General features: G+C 32.1%; 1 protein-coding gene across 1 annotated transcript; it reads right to left on the reverse strand.

Annotated features, from left to right (window-relative positions):
• Window positions 1,955–2,338, reverse strand: LOC109363598. The gene has a single exon (XM_019609851.1). It carries the CDS (start codon window positions 2,336–2,338, stop codon window positions 1,955–1,957), a length of 384 nt encoding a protein of 127 aa, XP_019465396.1.

A 20,203-nucleotide genomic window follows, 5' to 3' on the forward strand; every position in this document is an offset into this window, starting at 1 on the left:
CATGCATCGAATAACATTAGCATCGCAAGGTCGAGGAATCAAATCCCATGTATTATTTCTAATAAGAGCATTAAATTGAGACTGCATGGCGGATTTCCAATTTGGGTCCAACAAGGCAAGTTTAGGGTTTTTGGGAAGGGGAGAAATTGGGGAATTATCAATGGTAAGTGAAAGGTTAAAAAGCTTTTTCGGTTAGGAAATACCTGTCATGCTACAGGTGGCTATGGTCTGAGTAGGAGGAGCAGGCTGGGCTAGTGATGTAGGTGGCAGAGAGGTATCAGGATGATTCGAGGGACAAGGGAGGCTTGCTGGTGGCGTGGGGCGTGAGTCAAGTGGAAAAGTGGTCCAGTGATGAATTATGGAGGGATGTATGTCATCAATGAAACAATCATAGGCAGAGGTGGGTAGTGATGTCATGTGTTTTAAGGGAAAGTGGGTCTCATCAAAAATGACATGTCGGGCAATGATGACCTTTCTGTGCGACAAATCAAAACATTTATAACCTCTCTGATTCTGTGGATACCCTAAGAAGACACACAGAGTTGAGCGTGATTGAAGTTTGTTGGTGCGATTGGAAGGATGCAATGGATAACAAAGACAACCAAAAACACGAAGGTGTGTGTAGGTAGGATCTCGATGATATAGGAGTTGAGTAGGAGATTGATTTGACAAGGCTTTCCGGGGAAGGATATTGAAGAGATAAGTGGCCATTTGAAGAGCATGATGCCAAAATGAGGGAGGAAGAGAGGAATGCGCTAGAAGAGTACGGATCATGTTGTTAATAGTGCGTATTGTGCGTTCCGCTTTACCATTTTGAGAAGATGTGTGAGGGCAAGAGAAATGAAAAATAAGACCATTAGCAGCACAATATTTATGAAATAGTGCATTATCGTATTCACGGCCATTGTCGCATTGTAAACATTTAACTTTTTGCGCAAATTGTGTTTGAATTTGATTAGTGAGAACGGTGAACATTTTGAAAACTTGAGATTTGATACCTAAAGGAAAAGTCCATAGGAAATCTGAGTAATCATCCAAAAATAAGACATAATAAAGATGACCAGAAGAACTTAAAACAGGTGATGTCCAAATATCACTATGTAAAATATCAAACGACATCAAAGTAGCATTCATGGATGAATCAAAAGGTAATTTAACTTGTTTGCCAAAAAGACAAGAATCACAAAGTGTTGTTGAATTTAAATGTTCACATGCAATGAACTTATGCCTATGAAGAAATTTTAAAGCAGAAGAACTAGGATGGCCAAGACGATTATGCCAGACACCAGGAGCAAGACCAGTAAAATGAGTAGGATGGGTGACTGGATAGAGGTCGCCAACACTATCACATCGCAGAAGAGGGATCCCCGTCTTGAAGTCAGCGACCGAGAACCCAAAAGGATCAAATGAAATAGAAACATTATTGTGAGTAGTGAGTTATCACACAGAAATTAAATTTTTAATAATATGCAGTGTGTGCAAGACATGGTTAAGGTGTTTGTGGTGGTTTGAGGTAGGTATGGTTGTATGACTGACGCCCTGAATTGGAATACCCTGACCACTACCAATAATCAGTTTCTGATTTAAATGACTCAAAGTAGAATAAGACGAGAGATTACCTTGTGATGCAGCAGCGTGTGATGAGGCGCTAGTGTCCATATACCAAGTGTTGTCTGGAGGAGTGAGTGACATGGTGTGCATAGTAGTGGCAATGTCAGTGGGTTCGTGGCTGGCTGTAGCGGTGTGAGCCTGAGGACGTGTACCTAGGATGCCTGGTTGCCTCGGAGTACCGGTGGGTCGAGTCCATTGAGATGAGGGACAAGGACATGGAGGCATAGCCCAAGGGGGGAGTCCAACCCCAGGGATTCCAAGAAGCATGTGGAGGTGGTTGCCATGGCGGTGAGGGAGCTGCAGCCGAGGAACCATAGGTACCATTGTACCAGGAGCCATTGCGCTAATCACGCCCACTATAGCGGCCCTGATTACTGCGATTGCGGTTGGATCCAGAGCGGTTGTTGGCGCGACGGTTGGAGTGTTGCTGAGAAGTGTCATCAGGGTCCCTGGACGCAGTAGTGTGCAAAGCTGTATGAGAGGCACTGCTTTGCATTTTTGCCAAGCCGGATTCCTTCAAGGTGAGCATGGAGCGAGCCTGGAAGAAGGAAGGCAAGGGGTTGCTTTGGCGGATCAAAGTAGGAACACCCTTATAAGGTTCAGACAGACCGGAGACAAGCTGAAGGACCAAGCGATGACTGCTGACCGGAGCACCGACATTCTTCAACTGATCAGAAAGTTGTTTGAGACGCTGACAATAGGCAGATGCATTCGGGAAATCCTCCATGCGAGTGGATGAGAAGTCCTACTCAAGAGCAACAGCACGGGAATTTTGATTGTCCTAAAAAATATCAGTTATACGGTTCCAAGCAGCCATAGCAGTAGACCATTTCTCCATAATTGTTTGGAGAATGTCAAGGGAAATAGTGGAATAGATCCATTGAAGAACCATCGAATCAAGGGTTGTCCAAATTTCATGATCAGGATCGGTTTGAGCAGGACATTCTTTACCGGGTTGAGGAAAGATGTGGTGAAGGACCCGGGTGGCACGTGCATGAACCTCAAAAAGCTCAGCCCACATATTGTAGTGGTCCTTCTCCATCTCTAGCTTCAAGGGGATGATATTCCTGATGTTGGTAACAACTAGTGTAGGATGAAAATCAGATTTTGCCGAAGAGGAAGACGAACCAGAGGTGGTGCTTGGGGAAGACATGATGCAGGAGAAGACACAGAGTAGAAGGGTGTGCTTGCAGGTGTTGTAGCGACGACCAAAACAGAGGCTGTGGACGGCATAGTGTGTGCAGTGCGGCGCGGTTGTGTTAGACAGTGGTGCGGCGAACGCTGGCACGGCTAGGAGTGGTGTTGCGTGGTGCAGCGCGGCTGTTGGAGATAGCGGGGCGGCAAACTCTGGTACAGCTAGGAACAGTGATGTGAGAAAAAGGGAGAAAGGCCGGCGGGAAGACCCAAGGAAGGGAGGAGGATACTAATATCCTATTCTATCACTTACAAACCAACACAAAAGTTTATCAAAGAAGGATAATTGAAGCTTACCCAAATGAGAATTAAGATGGTGGTGGCAATTGAAACTCAAGGATCAATAAGTGTAATATGCAATACTGTTTGTATAAAGATTTATACATAGTCAGTATATCATAAATTGTTCATTTGAATTACTTTTTTTGAAGAGTCAATGATGATTATATATGAATGGTAGATAATATAGTGACAATATATAAAATTCATACACTGTCAGTTTATCAGTGTTTTTTCCTCCTTTTAAAAACCAAAAGAAGTTTGAAATTTTAAAATAAGTTTTACTTTTTTGTGGTTTCTAGTTTTAAGAAGTTGTTAGTATTATAATTCCTGGGCCATCGTCACTACTTCCAAGGCACAATCTATAATCTTCACTCGTCACTTTCTCATGACACTCTCCAATGCTACATAGAGAGGTTGGTCGGGAGCAACATATTGGGGCAATTGTTGTTGTTTTGTTGATAATGTTTGAGTTGTTCTGGTGAGTGATTGTGGTGATTAGTAGCATAATCACTCTTAATGAGAGTATATACATGAACAACCTCATAAAAATTGTATATGTTAGTCATATAGTTATTATTCTTTGCACCCTTTAGCTATATAAACTGACATCAATGTCCTTGTGTTTTCTCATTATGATACATTTTAGATCATTCAATCACTATTATGAAACTCATATTAGTCATTGACTCACGAGTTATTGAGGTCAAATGGTCACTACTAGTATAAGTGGATCAATGATTGAACTAGTTAAATCAGATTACATTACAAACTAGCTAACATTATTTAATAAATTTATATTATAGTTTTAAAATATCACTAACAATCAAGTACCTAATTACAATTAGCAATGAAAGTTTTAATGCAACAAAATATCACAAACAAATTGAAAATAGATTAAGCAACATTAAATTTACACTTTAATCACACAAAAGCTAACAAATAAGTTTAAAACTTAATTAAACAACTAAAATTTGGTTAAAATATAAGCTAACAACTACAATAATGATAAATATAACTAAAAATAAGTTGAAAACATAAGATTATTTTCCTCTAAAGACTAAGTAATTTTGAATTTCTTGCTAGAAAATTATTGTTTCGATTGTTACAACCAAGTAAGTGATTTTATGTATAAAATAGATCAGTCGAACCAATTCATATCAGTTTTAGATCATAGTTGTGATCAATCAATTTTAGATCATAGTTATGATCAATCAATTTTGTTGGGCTAAAAAAACACAATAAAAATCAGTGATAGGAAACCTGAGTCGAACATCAACTGGAAGAGGTCCTATACAGGTTTTAACCGGTTAGACCGTCTGGTCGGACCAGATTATATAATAATATCATACATAATTATATGTTATATAATAAATTAAAATAAGTGAATAACACACTTACCAATATCATATTTTACACAATATATACCTATATAAATTAAAGTAAAAGTGCATCAAACAAGTTTAAGTCTTATATAATTAGATTTATAAATCAAAACATAACTTTGAACTATCTCGTAAAGAGATTAAATAATTCATTCAAGTATCATTGTTACATTGATATTATTACTGATATGAGCAAAAAGTTTGTCATACATACATGGATATATAGATAATATATTAAGTTATTAACTTATATACATAACATCTTATCATACATATATACATAACATACATAACAATATAACATATTAAGTTATTAACCCATGATTGATGAGATGAAAGAGAAACTCTGAAAGAATAGACTTTTCACTTTCCCCATCTCTATTTCACCCTTCCTATTTCTCTTTCATTCTCCTCCATTTCTATTTCACTCCCACAAACGCATTCACAGTTTCCTTCATTCACTTTCTAATCTCTATTTTGTTTTTTCATGATTTACTCTTTTTGTTCATCTTTCGATTGTTCTAATCCCACATTACAGAAGACTTATCTATAAGGAATGATGATGAGAGCAACAGCCAGCAAGACCGATGGTAAGTGTCGACGAAGGTGAGTGAGAGCTTGTCTCTCTAGGTTTTAATGCAAGTTAGACTGGCTGGTTTAATCAATTGGGTTATTCTGGTTTCTCCTGGTCTAATCCGGTTAGACCAGATTTATCACAGTCCAAAATGGCTTAGAAGAGCTTTCGGGTTGTGGGGTGGTACGGGACCGTCCCCACCTCCGGATGACGGTCGGACCGTCCGGTCCGATCAAGTCCTAACAACAGTGATAAAAATAACTTGACAATTTTTTTCTCTTAATAATATGATAAAAAATGAAAATATATAATAAAAAAACAAACCAATGTGATACAAAGATTTTAATCATATTTGGTTCAAAAATAATAATAATTGACATATTTTTTTTGGAAAAACAATTTGAGAGAGTAGATAATCTCAAATTTCCCAATCATATAAAAAGAGAATTTAGATACCTTAAGTGGGCAAATATAATCTCAAAGTCAACCCCTCCTGCATTTTGATTCCCTCAATAAATAAAAATAGAAAGGATGTTTGATCACCTAATTGGATCAATAATGATAGGATGCTATTTTGAAATAATTTCTCCTCACCAATTTTTATTTTATTTTTAAAATAAAGAGTAAAAAGAGTTTTAAGTGACTTAATAGACGATTATTAGTTTAATAATGGAGAGATTCCATTTTTATATTAAAAAATACATGGGATTTTCGTTTTTTAATTAAATAAAAATAATAACTCATTCTAGTCAACTTTTGTACTTTATAGCAATCAAAAAACTATTTTTTTAGTCATGTTGGATGATGCAATAGTTTTTGGAATTTTTATAAAGTCGCCACAAAATTTCTACACAAAAATAGCATTTTGGATACCTTTAATTTTAAAGTCAAATTAATATGAGTATCACAATGATATTTTATGTCTTTATAAAGTTAATAGATCTTTCCATATATTTTAGAAGCAATCTTACACCCAATATACAAATTTAAATAAAATCCATCAATCACATATTTGATTTTGAATAAAAATAATAAAATGTTTTGATTGATTGAAAACATTAATGAGGGAGATTCCCTATATTTTCAACATGTGTCAAATCCCTCCTATAAATAGAGGTCTTAAGCACAAGGCAAAGAGAACGAGATAAACACTAGAAACTATTATAGAAAGTCTCATAGAGGACAAAAACTACAAAGAGAACTTCTTAGGATGTGTCATTCCCGTTAATACACAACATCATGCACACATCATTCATGTGTTGACATGCCGCCTTTTTATGTGTTACATTGAATGTTGTGAAACTCGAGTTGGACGTCAAACCGGAAGAGGTCTCATATTAGGTTTAATTGGCTTAAACAGTTAAACTGTCCGATCTGACCGAATGACTTTATACATATTTAATAATTTTTTTCTGGAAATATATAATTGTATGTAAATGTAAGTTTTACATAATTAATAATTATGTATAATTATATTGAAGTAACATATCTTCACCTTTTTGGACTAGAGTAAGACAAAATATTTGATTGGTGTTCCATTTTTTAATTTTTTAATTGAACCGCCCGTTTTACTTCTTAGATTAATGCAGTTGAATCGGGTTTAACACGGTTGGACCGAAATTTTCCTGGTTTGAAGCGGTTCAAGTTCGGTCAGTGGTCAGACCGGTCGAACTATATGTCCGATTCTCATAGCACTGGTTACATCACTTTTGTAGTTCATCTCCTCTTAATATGTGTGTGTCGGATATGTTTTTTTTTCTTCATTTTATTTCTCATAATAGTAATATTATTAATAATGAAAATTATGTTTCAGTATAATATTAATGGTAATAAATAATGTAGTAATCATATAATATTTTCAATCAAGATGGATTAGGATCGTGATTTCACTACTTTTCTTTAAAACATCTAAGAGTGAACATGATTCATGGCTCCTATTATATCTAATAAAAATAGTGACACAAAACAATTTTTCTACATATAATAAATAAAAACATTTTCTTACAAATAAAAATAAAACAATATATTAATTGATAAATGCAAAAAAAGATAGATTAATATTTATCTCTTCAAAATAAAAAATAAAAATGAAAAATAACAATCATATCAAGGATGAATGAAAGGTCGCAAGTATTTGCTTTTTTTCTTCAACTCATCATTTGAGTGGTTGCGCTATGTCGTTTCTACTCCTAAAAATAATTAAAAACACATGTCAACCAATATATATTTACTACTAAAATTTATGTATTCTTGATTTCTTATTGCTCATAAGAATAAGTAGGAGCAAAATCTCATCTTGCTAGACACAAAAAAAAAACAATATTTTCCATATTAGAAATAAATAAATAATAAAACAATTTGAAGGTATAATTGTATCCATGCAATTAATGAAGGTTAGTATGCGCGGACAGAGTTTCGAACGTTTCCTAAGTTATAATCGACTCCAAAATCTAAATCTCTAATTTAAAGACCAGTTAATTTCAAATTAGGCAAAAAAATAGTATTTTCTACATTTTAATCGCAAAAATATAGTGGCGACTCCAAAAATTCGTGTAACTAAAAATTGTAGCGTGATAGCTAGCAGCTCCATTAGGGACTTTTTTTTAAGAGAGTAGGATCTAGAATTGCTATTTACATACTCTTACATTTAAAAAAATAATTATCTAGTTTTATTTTCTTATTTAACTATTTGTTTGAATATACTCATACATCTTTTGTGCAGTTTTAGGATGTAGAAATTTATTTTAAAAGTTTGTATGTTTCCCTACACACTTACACAATATGCTTGAGTTTGTACACATATGCCCTGAATCCAAGTATTGGAGATTAGGATTTGAGATAGAAGAAACATATACTTTGCTAGTGTTGGCCTAACATCAAACGTGTATTAGCGTGATGGACCACCCAAACTATTCCCGATATTGTGAGTTAGTTGTTTGAGGTGCTAGCCTGCTTTCGTTTCTAATTCATGATATTTGATTTTCCTTTATTTTGAGATTGGATGCAGTCTGGTAGCTAAGAACTCTAAAGCTTTTATTGAGTCCACTCTAAACAAGACATTTTATTGAGACAACTCTAAACAAGACCTTCTACCTCATCACTCGACGATGATCTTTAGACATAAAAATTCCCCATAGGAATTACCTCATATAAGGCGCGAAGCAAATCATACCCATTGCTTTTTTGCATATATATATATATATATATATATAATAAAAAAATATTGAATTATAAAAGTATAAAATGAATATTATGATGAATTCTCATTATTGATCAAGGCATGAGAAGCCTTATTTATAGTACATGAATATGTAACAAACTTACATAACTAATTAGCTAACAAACTAATAAACACATGTTGTAAAAAAATTCAACATGTGTAAAATGTGGTAGTTTTGTTCTCCAATAGCCCCCCTCAAGCTGGAGGGTAAATGTTAATGACTCCATCTTGATAATTTGATTTGATAACAATGTGATGGATCAAAATCTCGATCATGATGTGATTGGATTTTCTCAACCACTTGATTATTTTTCTGGTCAGAAATCTTGACCATATTCCCATGATTTTTCCATGGTTTTACATTGTTGAAGCTTCCTACTTGCTTCTGATGAGTATGCAAAAGAACCCAACAAAATGAATCTCTTCTTATTCCTTGGACAAGATTGATAGTGTGATGATAGAGTGTGTATGGTTGTTGTTTATAGTGATCTTGTTGTTGATCTTGTTATTGATATTGTTAATCTTGTTGTTGTTGTTGATCTTATTGATCTTGTTGTTGTTGTTGATTTTGTTGATCTTGTTGTTGTTGATCTTATGGTGTTTGTGATTGTTTCCATGATTTCTCTTCCAAAATGGAATATATTGTCTCTCATCTTCCACATGTTACCGAGCATGGGCTCATGGTGGAGAATTTGCACATGCATTGTTGTTTCATGAATTATTGATCTTCTTCCATTGAATTCTCAATTCTTAACACAGATCAGAGAAGTGAAAGGGTTATTCTATTCAATAGTGAATCAGAGGATATTCAAGAATGTTGAATTCATCGATCATCACATTTTTCCTTCAATCTTCTCTCTTCACAAACTTCAAAGTTCTTCGCTTCATGTTGAATTGTTGATGATGATTCATTGTTGAATCTTGGAAGATAAAGTATAATAATTTTAGAAAATGCGCGGCGGTGATCAAAGCCTTCAGGATGAACGCTCTGATACCATATTGCGAAAGCGTAAATTGAATATTATGATGAATTCTCATTATTGATCAAGGCATGAGAAGCCTTATTTATAGTACATGAATATGTAACAAACTTAACTAACTAATTAGCTAACAAACTAATAAACACATGTTGTAAAACAATTCAACATGTATTAAATGTGTAAAATGTGGTAGTTTTGTTCTCCAATATATAATATAATAAAATATAATTTATCATCCATAAATTAGTTTAAGTCTATCATCTATGCCCAAGTAATATAAAAGCATCATTGAACTACGATGTTCTTATGTCACAAGGACGCCAAACATTTATTATACACACCCTTCTATGCGCTCAACGCCCTTAGGGACAAGTTACATTTACATTATACCCTCCAATGGGCCCAAACACCCTAAGGATGAGGTTATACTATTTAATTTTATGCTATAATTAATTTCATTCATCATACTCGTCAAAGGGCTCAAGGCCCTAGGGATAATTTTCTATTTCACCCTTAGCAATCTCAGGATTAATTATATAATTATACCATTTAGTTCTGACTAAGCCTTGACATTATAATAGATATATATTTTGTCATGATATTTAGATAAATTGTAACCAAAGCTATATTATCCTCAAAACATAGTTCGTTACTCGAAAAAACATGCATTTTGTATTACAACACACTCCACCCATTAAATCATAAGAAAATTATATCATTCAAAAAATTCATCCATGTCTACATACATTTAAAAATGAAATTACATTAGTTATACACTCTTCTACTTGTTTATCCACGCATACATGCATTTAAAAATAAAATACATTTTTTTATATATTCTTCTACTTATTTATGTGTTCATTCATTCTTGAATATATACATTCAAAAATAATTAATACATCATTCAAAAAATATTATTCAATCATTCATTGATTCCTTCGTTCATGTAAAAAGAAAAACCATATAAGTCAAACATTTATTCATACATTCAAAAAGAAAAAAAATTCATCATTAGCTTATGCACTCATTCATTCAAAGGGAGAAAAAAATCATTGACTTATACATTATTCATGTATATGTTCAACTAAAAAAGAAAAATATATATCATTTATGCATATACCACTTATTCATTCGTTCATGTATTCATAAAAAATAAAAACAAATCCTTCAATGTTGCATTTCATGCATTACTATATCATGCATTCTAATATACTATCTCACCATCTCATATAATTAGTTATTGTAATTATCCTCACTCATTATCTATCCATACTATATATCTATCTATAATCTATATAAAAGTAAAATATGGTGTAACTTCCACCATGATATAATTTTTACTTCCTATTTTTCTCATAACATAATTCAATTTAAAAAAAAAACATATAACACTAAATAACTATCACTAACACATTAATTAACCACATATCTCACCTTAAAATGAATATTATCATAAATATAAAAATATATAATATAAAGTACACAAAGCACATCAAATACATTCTAATTCTAAAAAAATGAAATATATAAAGATTCAATACATAGTACCATACAGTATTGACTGGCAGACACGAAGTGCCTGTGCATACTATTTATAAAATAAAAAAATCATTTTATAATATAACATGTGCATTTAAGTTTGTGTTTTTTCAAGGAGTCACATGCATTCAAAAAGAAATCCACATGCACTCATTGCCTGCATCTCATGCACATCCATACATCATATGCAATAAAATAAAATAAAAATAATTAAAGTCATATTTGATTCATACATCCTTAAAAAATAAAATGCACATTGATATGATTATTAGTTATTTTTAGGTAGTATAGGCTCAATTTCTAGTAGTATATAGAGAGGTGCAATGCTAGAGAAGATCAAATCAATAGAAAAGAATGATATCTAGGAACTTGTGACTTTACCAATTAAAAAGTATCAATAGTTGTCAAGTGAGTTTTCAAAATCAAGCTGAAACTTGATGACACTGTGGCAAAACACAAGTCAATGCTTGTGGCCAAAGGTTTCATAATGAAAGAGGGACTTAACTATTCTAAGGTATTTGCACCAGTGGACATGTTGAAAATTGTGAGGGTTATGCTGGCTCTAGCTAGCTAGAAGAACTGGAAATTATGACAACTAGATGTTAAGTTAGCATTCCTCAATGGTCTATTAGAAGAAATGATATTTATTTCTCAACCTTCTGATTTTTTAAGTAAGGGAAATAATGAGAAAGTACTTGGACTAAATAAACTACTTTATGGTTTAAAGCATGCACGTGGATCCTAGAACAGGGGGATTGATAAGTTCATATTTGATTCTAGTTTTGAGAAATGTTCAGTTGAACATGGTTTGTATGTGAAGTTTACATATCATAATTGTGGTGCTTTATTCATTTGCTTGTATGTAGATGATGTACTGATAACACGCATCAGCTCAAATGGAATTAAGGATTTGAAGTAGAGCTTAAAATGTGAGTTTGAGATGACAGGCTTATGGATTTCGTCCTATTTTCTTGATCTAGAGATTCAGCATATTGAAAAATATTTATTCATGCATCATAGAAAGTATTCTCTTCAGGTTCTGAAGAAATTTAACATGATGAACTACAATGCTTCGCAAATACCATTTGAGATGAACTTGAAACTAGATAATTGTGAGAAAAAAGGTTGTTGTTGATGGAACTCTACTGAAGTAAATTATGGGAATTTTGAGATATATTTATCACATTAAGCCTGAGATTTATTTCATTGTACGAGTGATTAGTAGATTCATGAATGATCTCATACATTCTCATATGATTGCAAGTAAAAGAATTCTAAGATACTTACGAGGAATACTAAACCTTGACATTGTTTTTCTACATCTAGATGAGAAGGTTAGCTCACATCTTGTGGCCTATTCAGAATCTGATTGGTATGGAGATAGATGTGCTAGATAGAAAGAGTACTATGGTTTATGTATTCATGATTATTGGTTATCCAACTTCATGGTCTTCAAAGAAGCAAAATGTGGTAGTCCTTTCAACTTATGAAGCTGAGTATATATCAACATGTTCACCTGCTTGTCAGTCATTATGGTTGTCTTCTTTGCTTCTGGAGTTAGGTATTGATATTGGAGTTGTTGTTAAATTGATGGTGGATAACAAGTCGACAATTGCTCTAGCTAAGAATCCAATCTTTCATGGCCGAAACAAACATATAGAGACCAAATATCATTTTATGTGGTATCAGGTGGCTTAAGAAAAGATCAAGTTGGTACATTGCAGAACTGAAGTTCAATTGGAAGACATTATGACCAACGCTCTAAAGATAGAAATGTTTAAAGACTCGAGGAGGATGATTGAAATTTAGAGTTTGAAGAGTTGAGATGATTATTGTTTTAATTTCATGTTGTTTAGTTTCGATTATTGTTTTGAATCATGGGAGGGTGTTAAGAATAATCAAAATCTGTTAGTTAGTTGGGTTTAGTCTATAAATACCCTTTACTTTGTAACTGTTCATGTATAGAATAATAACATAAAACATTTTCCTCCCTCTCATCAATCAAGAGCTACATATGTGTGTGATGTGCTATACTTTCTTCTTGCTTGTTCCAACACATTTATGTCGTTCAATATATAATCTTTTTTACCAATTTTAAGTTATAGAATGTAAGTTGGACATAATATATATATATAGTATGAATAAAAAGGGCAAAAAAAAAAGCTACACTTGCAATTCCTTAATTAATAGTATATAGCATATTAATCCAAAGAAGCAACAAGTGACATGTCCACTAACGGTGCCATGCTTCTATAAACATATATAATGATCTCATAATCATTGAACTTTTTTTCTTGCAACATATTGTGAAGGATTCCAAAGCATTCTTAATCAAGGGATCAATTTGTTTCTTTATGTAATTATATGAGTGTTTTAAAACATAACTGCTAGTTAGGTAACTTATGCTTAATAGTTCCAATGAAACAATAATAAAAAATTGAAATAATATAATTCAAACACACTTATACATACATCACTTTACATTTATACATTTTTATTATATAATTATAGTTAATCCTACTTTATTTATTATATACTCATACTCTAATTTCTTCATTGAAATATCATGTACTAACAAGACGTTGATATAGTGGTGTGAGACCTCACTAGATCCCAAAAAATCAATATGTTAAAAAGTTCGATTCTTGGGAGCAAACTTGTTAGGAGGGACAATTACGTACCACGAAAGAAAATAGTTCCTTACTTATAAGATGAGAAAATACTATTGGTAGTACCCAAAAAATAATGTGGAAAATGATATATCCTCCTACACACAATAAGATAACATATGTCACGGGAAGATACTTTATTTATTAATGATTGATTTACAAGTGAGATATATCACTTTCTTGTGGGTATGAATATTAGTAGGAGGATTGGTAAGAAAATATATCATTCCTCAAATAATGTCTCTCATGTGCAACATCTTAACCTACACCAAGCACTTGTCAAAATATTGTGAATAAAGTGGACTTGAAATTAAGTGCCTCAAAAGAACAAAAGACACAAGCTTTATCCTCTTTGTCGAGATCGTAAATATTAAGAATCATAATCTTATTATTATTAATTAATGTCCATCTATGTAAAGCAAGGAAGTAACAGACAAATATTGTTTCACGCTATAACAAGTAAATAATTAATATACACATACTATTGATTAGTTAATTAAAAAAGATGAGAGGACCAACCTATTATAGCTCTTGTCTATTCAATGATGATGCTTACTAGTTCAACATGTCTTCTTTTAATTTTCCACTTACCGTTGTTTTATCCTATGCTGAAAAGTGAAATCTCTTTTTAAAAACTCGTTGTAAAGTGGCTTTGACCCAATAAATTAAAGCTTATTCATTCTTGTTAATTAGTGCTTTACGCGTCATAGGTTGCATTGGTCTTGAATTTTTAAATACTTAAGTACAATTTTGGGTTATAAATTCATTATTATGTTCATTAACCACAAATTATAAAAAAAATCTACTACATGAGTTTTACTGCATTATACTAACAAGTTGAAGCCGAAGGGGTAAGTAAGTTTGAATTAAGTGGTGGAATGACCTCTGCTATATACTAAGGGTTATACTCTTTGGCAAGAGATAACTTCAAACAAAATTAGTGAGACACTCCCAACACGTGTTTGATGTCCAAAATAGGAGAGACATTATATGATATGGGCCGACTCTCATACCTCAAGCCCATTAGTGCAGTCTGTTATTCACTTTCCTTTTCAAGTTAGTTTGTTTGTGTGTTTTTGTGTTTAGTTTGTTAGGTTAAGTTTCCTTTTATAATGTTTGAATAAAAAGTCATTGTTTATGTGTAAATTCATTAATATTCAATCAATAAAATCCACTTTTATTTTCTTCTCTTATTTATTAAATTCCAATATAGTATCTGAGCTTTCAAATTGAGACCTCTGCTATATCCTTTTTTGATCAAGTCTTTACTTCTTCTCATCTTCATCTTTCTTGCAATCTATTCATCTTCTTCTTTTGTCTTCGTCATCACTGATTCTCTCTTTATGTCCATCACAATGAAAATCACTTCTTCATCAATCTATCTTTCTTTTTCAAATCAATTTGAAGAAAATCTAAAATCCATGATGACATAGACCGAATTGATTGAGAGTTGTCGAGGAATGAATGCATCTCAAAATTTATCAAGCCTTTTTATCTTCATCATGGAGAAAACTCAAACATTGTGTTGGTATCTCCACTTCCTGATAGGAAAAACTATCATTTATGAAGCAGATCGATGAAGAGATCTCTCCTTTCAAAGAAAAAGTATAAATTTGTCAATGGTGAGATTCAGATGTCTAACAATGCAGATCCAATCTTTGAAGTTTGGGAAAGGTGCAATAGTACATTAATACCTTGGATTACAAGATCTCTATCTCAACAAGTAGCACAAAGCATCATTTACATAGATAGTACACAAGAATTATAGGAGGATCTCAATGATAGGTTCTTTAAAGGGGATTATTTCAAAACCCCATATCTATTACAAGAAATCCACTCTATAAGGCAAGGAGACATAAACATTTCGACTTTCTTTATTGATTTGAAGATATTGTGGGAAGAATTGGATTCTTTGGGGCTTTTACCTTCACGTGTTTGTATAGAGGTTTAGAATATGTAATTTGATTGTGAAGGGACTCAGTGAGTTAGTATGGAAAAGTTAAGGCACAAATTATTCTAATGGAACCTCTACAACCAATAAATAAGTTGTTTTATTTAGTCTTATAGTAAGAAAGACGACTATATGGAATGGTGCATGTGGATCAAAAGAGTTTGATTAATTCCATGAGTTCCAAACAAAAATGGAAACCTGTCCTCATCAAAAATACTAAATTTTATACAAGAGGGTTCAAGATGGAAATAAAAAAACTTTGGATGAGGTCTCATGCCTAATTCTAACTCAAATAACCTCTGTAGACATATCCTTGGGAAAGGTCAAATGAACAATGGAGGTACCAAGATTTGAACCTTGTGGGAGAGTGAGGCACACAACTAAAACATATTATTATAAGCATAACTCCCCTCCAACTTCAAGTTTAAGCCAAGACTAACTGGAGGAATTGTGAATGCTACAATTAATCAAGAAAATACAACTCAACTTGATCTAATAGAGAATGGAAATGAATAGGAAGAAAAAGGCAAGGAACTTAAGGCTATTAAAATGTGGTAAAGAGCCATGAAAAGAAAGTTTCTTGATGAATCAAGAAGTGTATAAAAGAAAGTTTAAAGAAAGTAGAATGAGAAACAAAGATTGATAATATTCTCATTGAATGAATTGAATTGATTGAATAAGAAGCGAGACAATATGGTTTATTTATACAAGAGAAAAGAATGAAAAGAAAGCTTGTAAAACAAGCAAATAACATAAACCTAACTTGCTAATTCATTACTTTCTAACCAACTATCATCTTCCAAAATAACCTATCATATATATTTAATATCCCACAGTCTTGAAATCTGAACGTGAAGCAATACTGACGTTTAACCACCATTTGGTAGAAGCAATTTCATCCGATGCTTAACCATCTATTTGACAGAAGCAAACCAATCATAACGGATGAAAGAGAAAAAAGATATGGACCTTAATCTTGATCCTTATATGTTGCTTCAATGAGAAAAACAATTACACACTATAATGTTGTGTGTTTAATGAGAGAAAGGGGTAAAGAAACTAGAGTAATAAAGAAATGAGAAATAATTGGGGGTAATAGATGAAAAAATGTGATATAGCTTCCTTAATTTGATGATCAACCACTGTGCATGGTTGGGCACACACTGTTGCATGGTATTCTTGTTTCTTGATGTTGTTCTTGGTCTTCCCTATCTTCTTCAAGTTGTTGGACTTCCCCTTCTTGACAAAGATAACAAGTTCTTGTAGTAGCATCATATTGCTTTGATCATATTAAAACAACATAAATATTATCCTGAGTCATAGAACCAAAGAACGTGTACAGAAGATATCTTGGCCAAGAGGAGATATCTTGTATCATCATCTTTAGTGTCATCCATTCAGAAACAAATTACAATTGCAAAGAACTAATATTTCCAGAAGCACGATCAATCTACATTGTAGCATTGCCAGTGGATGCAAATGGTTGAACATTCTTTGGACTTTCATTTGGAAGTTTACCATTATTTCCACTCGAAGAGACTGGAGATGAAAAGAAGCAACTGGAAGAACTTAAGGAAAAGTTTGAAGGTCTGTGTAAGGTGATAAAGGATGTATTGGATGATAAGGTTGAATCTTGGAATTGAAGAATGATAAGCGGAAACAATCGATTAAAGAGAAATAATTAGCTTCGATACCATGTTAAAATGTGGTAAAGAGCCATGAAAAGAAAGCTTCTAGATGAATCAAGAAGTGTATAAAAGAAAGTTTAAAGAAAGAAGAATGAGAAACAAAGATTGATAATATTCTCATTGAATGAATTGAATTGATTGAATAAGAAGTTAGCTAATATAGTTTATTTATACAAGAGAAAAGAATGAAAAGAAAGCTTCTAGATGAATCAAGAAGTGTATAAAAGAAAGTTTAAAGAAAGAAGAATGAGAAACAAAGATTGATAATATTCTCATTGAATGAATTGAATTGATTGAATAAGAAGTTAGCTAATATAGTTTATTTATACAAGAGAAAAGAATGAAAAGAAAGCTTCTAGATGAATCAAGAAGTGTATAAAAGAAAGTTTAAAGAAAGAAGAATGAGAAACAAAGATTGATAATATTCTCATTGAATGAATTGAATTGATTGAATAAGAAGTTAGCTAATATAGTTTATTTATACAAGAGAAAAGAATGAAAAGAAAGCTTCTAGATGAATCAAGAAGTGTATAAAAGAAAGTTTAAAGAAAGAAGAATGAGAAACAAAGATTGATAATATTCTCATTGAATGAATTGAATTGATTGAATAAGAAGTTAGCTAATATAGTTTATTTATACAAGAGAAAAGAATGAAAAGAAAGCTTCTAGATGAATCAAGAAGTGTATAAAAGAAAGTTTAAAGAAAGAAGAATGAGAAACAAAGATTGATAATATTCTCATTGAATGAATTGAATTGATTGAATAAGAAGTTAGCTAATATAGTTTATTTATACAAGAGAAAAGAATGAAAAGAAAGCTTGTAAATCAAGTAACTAACATAAATCTAACTTGTTAATTCATCACTTTCTAACCTACTATCATCTTCCAAAATAACCTGTCATATATCTTTAATAAAGGCAATATTAAATTTTGATTCAACACATTGCACCAATAAAGTATCCAACCATAAGGAAACAAATCTCCAATCATGTAACATTTCTTCTCAAAATTATTGGACACTTGATACACCAGCCATTAATTATGTCACAAATGATCTTTTAAACTTTACCACTTATCAATGTATTAAACATATACTCATTAAATTTCTCATTGTCTCCTTAGTTTTGGCAAAACATTATAGGAATGTGATCTTTCTGAAACACTATCACTTATTAATGTCCTCTATATATTTGATTTTACATATAACTTTGTGTACGTCGATAAACTCATTACCTCTTTGAATTGTACTATTACTTTTTAACAATGATTATTGTGTAATCCATGATACAATTACTTTCAAGATGATCGAACTTGTTGAGGTTCACAATAATAAAATCACCAAATCTAGAAAAATATATATTTCCCTATTCCTCCAACAAGACCCTACACAACCCATTGAACCCGAAATAAATACATTTTTACGATATGATATCCCCTCTTCCTTTTCAAAGACAATGAGTAATAATTGATACAAATCCCTCACACAATATCATATTTTATTCTCAATTAACTAAGATTGCATTTTCCCCTTTTAACTTTCACCTCAAACCCAACCAACATCTCCCCATATCATCATTACCTTGTTGTCACCATCACCTATTACCATTAGCACCATACTATCATCATTGGTGTCATCATCACCAACATAACAAAACAATAATTATATATGATAAATTATATGTAATATATTGAATATAGTGTCAAATACTCATATATAATCTTATGCTTATTTAACTGAGTTTAAAATGTATGTACTGACAGTGTAAATATTTATACACAGTAAGTGCATCATCCACCATTCATTTGCAATACTTTTATTTAAAAGTTAATAATAACTAAAAATCAATGGTGGATGATGTAGTGACAGTGTAAAAAACATTTACACTGTCGGTGTATATATCTTTTTCCCTATTTAACTCTTATATTATCTTAACCGTGAAAGAAGTCGAGTGTAAACATTTCACAATAGAAAATCATTCTTGCAGAAGTAAAAACTAAATCAATTCTTCTTGCAAGCTAGAGATTTAATGTTTAATTGAAGTTATAGCTCGAAAAGAGAATCGTTAAATGGCACGGTATCGAGTTTTTGGGTGTCATGTGTAAACATAGGGTTTGGGATTATTATCATTTCTATTTATCTATTTACATTCCATCAACTTATCACAATTTTATAAAAACAAAAATCGAGTAATTATTGGTTAGAAAGGTGTGAAAATACAAGTTAGAGTAGGAATGGCAAAATGGGCTTGGCCCGGCGGGCTAGCCCGTTCGGATAAATATTTTTAGCGGGCCAGGCTGATGATTTTAGCCCAAAAGCCCGTATTCAACCCGTTTTAGAAGCCCGTTTTTTAGACGGGTCATGGAGGGCCGGGCTGGCCTGGCGGGCCAACATTAAGATTAAAGTTCATTTGTCTATCATGTTGCTCATTGCAATTAAGATTAAACTTTTACAATTTTAACTTATGTTTGGATGCTTAAGCATATAATTCTTCTTTCTCTTTGTAAAATGAACATTTAATATCTCATTATGTAGTTATCTATTATCTTCAATCTTATCCAATTATTGTACTTGTTATCAGCTAAAGGTGGAGTTTCGCTGACAATTAGGAGTGTTTGAATCAAATTTCAACATTTAATTAATTGAAATGGAAAATTGGAAACTCAAACAGAACTACTGATTTTGATTCATTTTGGAAAATTATTTGAATTCGACTGGGTTTCAATTTATATTTTTAATGTAGTTGAATTCAAATTAAATTGAGTAATAAATATACTTTATTGTGATTGATTTATAATATAATAGTTTTGATTCTTATACACTTTTTAAAACTTAGGAGTTATAAACTTTTATGGGTGGTAGTTGGGCTTGTGAAGATTAGAAAATATATTGTGAAGATTATTCTACTCTCCTCATGTAAATTAATTTTAGTTGAAATTTCCCTTTCATGACCATTTTTTCTACTGGACAAAACCTGTAGTATTTTTATGTTGAAACATTCCCTTTCTTTTACCCGTTCAAACCTTGTTTTAGTCTTTCTTTCTTCTGAATGCTTGACTTTATTTCTTCACTTTTTGTCTTGGACTAAATATTTATTCAAATTTGGGTTAGATCC

This window comes from Lupinus angustifolius, chromosome LG13 (genome assembly GCF_001865875.1).
Source record: "Lupinus angustifolius cultivar Tanjil chromosome LG13, LupAngTanjil_v1.0, whole genome shotgun sequence".
Taxonomy (NCBI): Eukaryota; Viridiplantae; Streptophyta; class Magnoliopsida; order Fabales; family Fabaceae; genus Lupinus; species Lupinus angustifolius.

Coding starts and splice junctions, on each gene's coding strand:
- LOC109363598 (XM_019609851.1), bottom strand. CDS start 2,338: ATGGAGGATTTCCCGAATGCATCTGCCTATTGTCAGCGTCTCAAACAA.